At 41.2% G+C, this 2,360-nt stretch overlaps 1 protein-coding gene across 1 annotated transcript in view; it reads right to left on the bottom strand.

Moving 5' to 3' along the window:
- The window catches only part of SAMM50 (SAMM50 sorting and assembly machinery component), a 52,135-nt gene that overhangs the window by 16,123 nt on the left and 33,652 nt on the right, over nucleotides 1-2,360 (bottom strand). Inside the window, exon 13 of the mRNA XM_011984014.1 lies at nucleotides 40-186. Within this exon, the coding sequence (XP_011839404.1) occupies nucleotides 40-186 (147 nt within the window). The remainder of the gene's footprint in view (nucleotides 1-39; nucleotides 187-2,360) is intronic.

The raw sequence follows: 2,360 nt of genomic DNA, 5'->3' as shown, positions 1-2,360 counted from the left end.
AACTGTACTACAATGGTTCTTGAATAGCCCAAGTTTTACCATAGTTGAGGTTGCAGAGGTTTCCTGCGTTGAGAAAGAAGTGTGTTCGGAAAAGTTCTCCAAAACCACCCTGGCCTGGCCGGAAAGGTAAAGGGGTGTAGAGGTGCAGGCCGCCAGCCCAGTACGCTTCTCCACCTAGGTAGTCTCCTAAGCAAGGGAGGGGTGCAGAACAAAAACAAGGTCCGGCAAGGTTAAAATCGCGTTAACTTTCCACAGTTTACAGAAGCAAGATTTCTGTCCTGTACACAACGCCACACAGTGCTTGAGTTTGCAAGCAGCTGTTCTTCTCATTCCTGATACTGACGGCCTCATTTTAAATAATCTTCCTTTTTCTCCTGGTTTGTTTCGGACCTTGATTTAACTGAGGAGGCAAACAAAGCCAATGTCGTTGTGGAAGGAATGCGCTCTGTCACTCATCGGATCTGTGAAATGCTTTGAAGAAGTGAGTTTCATGACAATGACTTTATCCACAAATGTAGATGACCAAATCGCTTCCGCCTGCAAATGAAATGCATTATTTTGCCAAATTTTCGAGACCGCAATATAGACACAAAATGCAGAGAGCGGCTCTGCAGTGTGTGGAGACGGCTGCACACCATTAATCAAAAGGCAGAGACTGCCCGCCGCCCACTGCACAGCGAGACCGGCTCCAGCTCAGTGTCTCTAGAAAAGAGATGATTCTCGACGGTTCATGACCACTGGGATTGACGTTACTTTGGCCAAAATTTAAGCCTATCCACTGAGAGCATGTATTTGCATATTTCTAAACATGCTCCTGTCCATTCCATTTTAAACTATAAAGCAACAGAAAACCTCCAACACGAAGGTTCATACTTTGTTGCAAAATACCATTTATAAAAGTGTCTTAGTCTCCTCTAATACAAAATGACAGACCATGAAATGGGAAAATACTGAGGTCTTCAAGATTAACTTCAAGGAATGAACTGTTGATTCATTTAAAGACTTCAGTTCCTCACAATCCAGAGGAAGAAGGAAAAAAAAGATGCCAACATCTCCTTAATCCCTTTCAAGACTAGAGCTCTGAAGGGAACAGAGAATAAACAAATTACAGGAGAACAACCTTGTTTTATTGTTTCCCAGAAACCGCTCCTCCTCTCTTTTCTCAAATAACTGATTTTATTCCGATCATAAAAGTTAAATATACTCATTGTAGAACATCTGATCAACATAAAGAGAAAAAAATGAAAGTATTTTAATTTCTACCATTCAGAGATAAACAGCTAACATCCTAATGTCCTTTCTTCCAGTGGATTATAATGTAAATGTAAAATCAAAGAAGCCAGCCAATAAAATGTGGCTCATTTTATACATATATATACACACACAGTTTCCAGTCCTACTTTTTTTTCAGTTTTAATATATTGTAAACACTTTCTCCTAATGCTTTCTCTTCCTTGAAAATAGGATCTTTATGCCTGAATAACAACATAGGTGGACCAATATTTAATGATCTATTTCTCTTCCATTGTCATACTGGTTGCTAACTCCTTTATCATGGACGTTAACCTATGATGAGTTTCCTGGCGCACACATGTATTTTGTTAAGCTTTTATTGTGTATACATATAGCAAAGTATACACATCCTAAGTGTACAGCTCAATGAATTTCTGTATGTGAGACACACCTGCCCAGCGAGCACCAGGACCAAGAAACCAAGCACACCCCACACGCAGGCCTTGCCCTCCCTGCTAACCACCACCTGCCACCTGCGCCACATGCAGCCACTGCCCCATCCTCTCACAGCAAAGGCTGCCTCACTTGCCTCCAAGCTTCATACATGGGATCTTCCAGGAGGCATTCCTCTGGGTCCAGCTTTTCCCCCCAACATGTTTCTGAGATTTACTCATTCCATCATTCAGTCGGTGGCTGTAACTTGCTCTTCCTCATTACAGTGGAAGATACCACTAATTATCTGACTTTTTCCCACTGTGGATGGGCATTTGGGCTTCCAGTTTCCAGCTGGGGCTACCATGAATAGTATTATTAACAATTCTTGCACATACATATTTTAGGGCTCTTGATATATCAAACTGCTTTCAGAAAAAAATTATAGCAATTTACATCCTTGCCCACAGAGTGTGGCCAACCGCACGGAGGTGGTGAGTGGAACACCAGCGTGCTTTACTTCTCAGGTAGGTAAAGGCTCAGCTCTCACAGACTCGGCATATCACACTTGCTTATAATAAAACAAATGAAATAAAACCATCAAAAACTTAGGTTCCTTTTCTTAAAAATTACACTCTAATGAAGCACTCTAAATACAAGTGAAAAGAAATAATCTATACTTTGGACAAAAATGC

The sequence above is a fragment of the Mandrillus leucophaeus genome, unplaced genomic scaffold (genome assembly GCF_000951045.1).
Source record: "Mandrillus leucophaeus isolate KB7577 unplaced genomic scaffold, Mleu.le_1.0 Scaffold26, whole genome shotgun sequence".
Taxonomy (NCBI): domain Eukaryota; kingdom Metazoa; phylum Chordata; class Mammalia; order Primates; family Cercopithecidae; genus Mandrillus; species Mandrillus leucophaeus.
The sequence above is the reverse complement of the archived record's forward strand: the minus strand, read 5'-3'. Positions and strand labels throughout refer to the sequence as shown.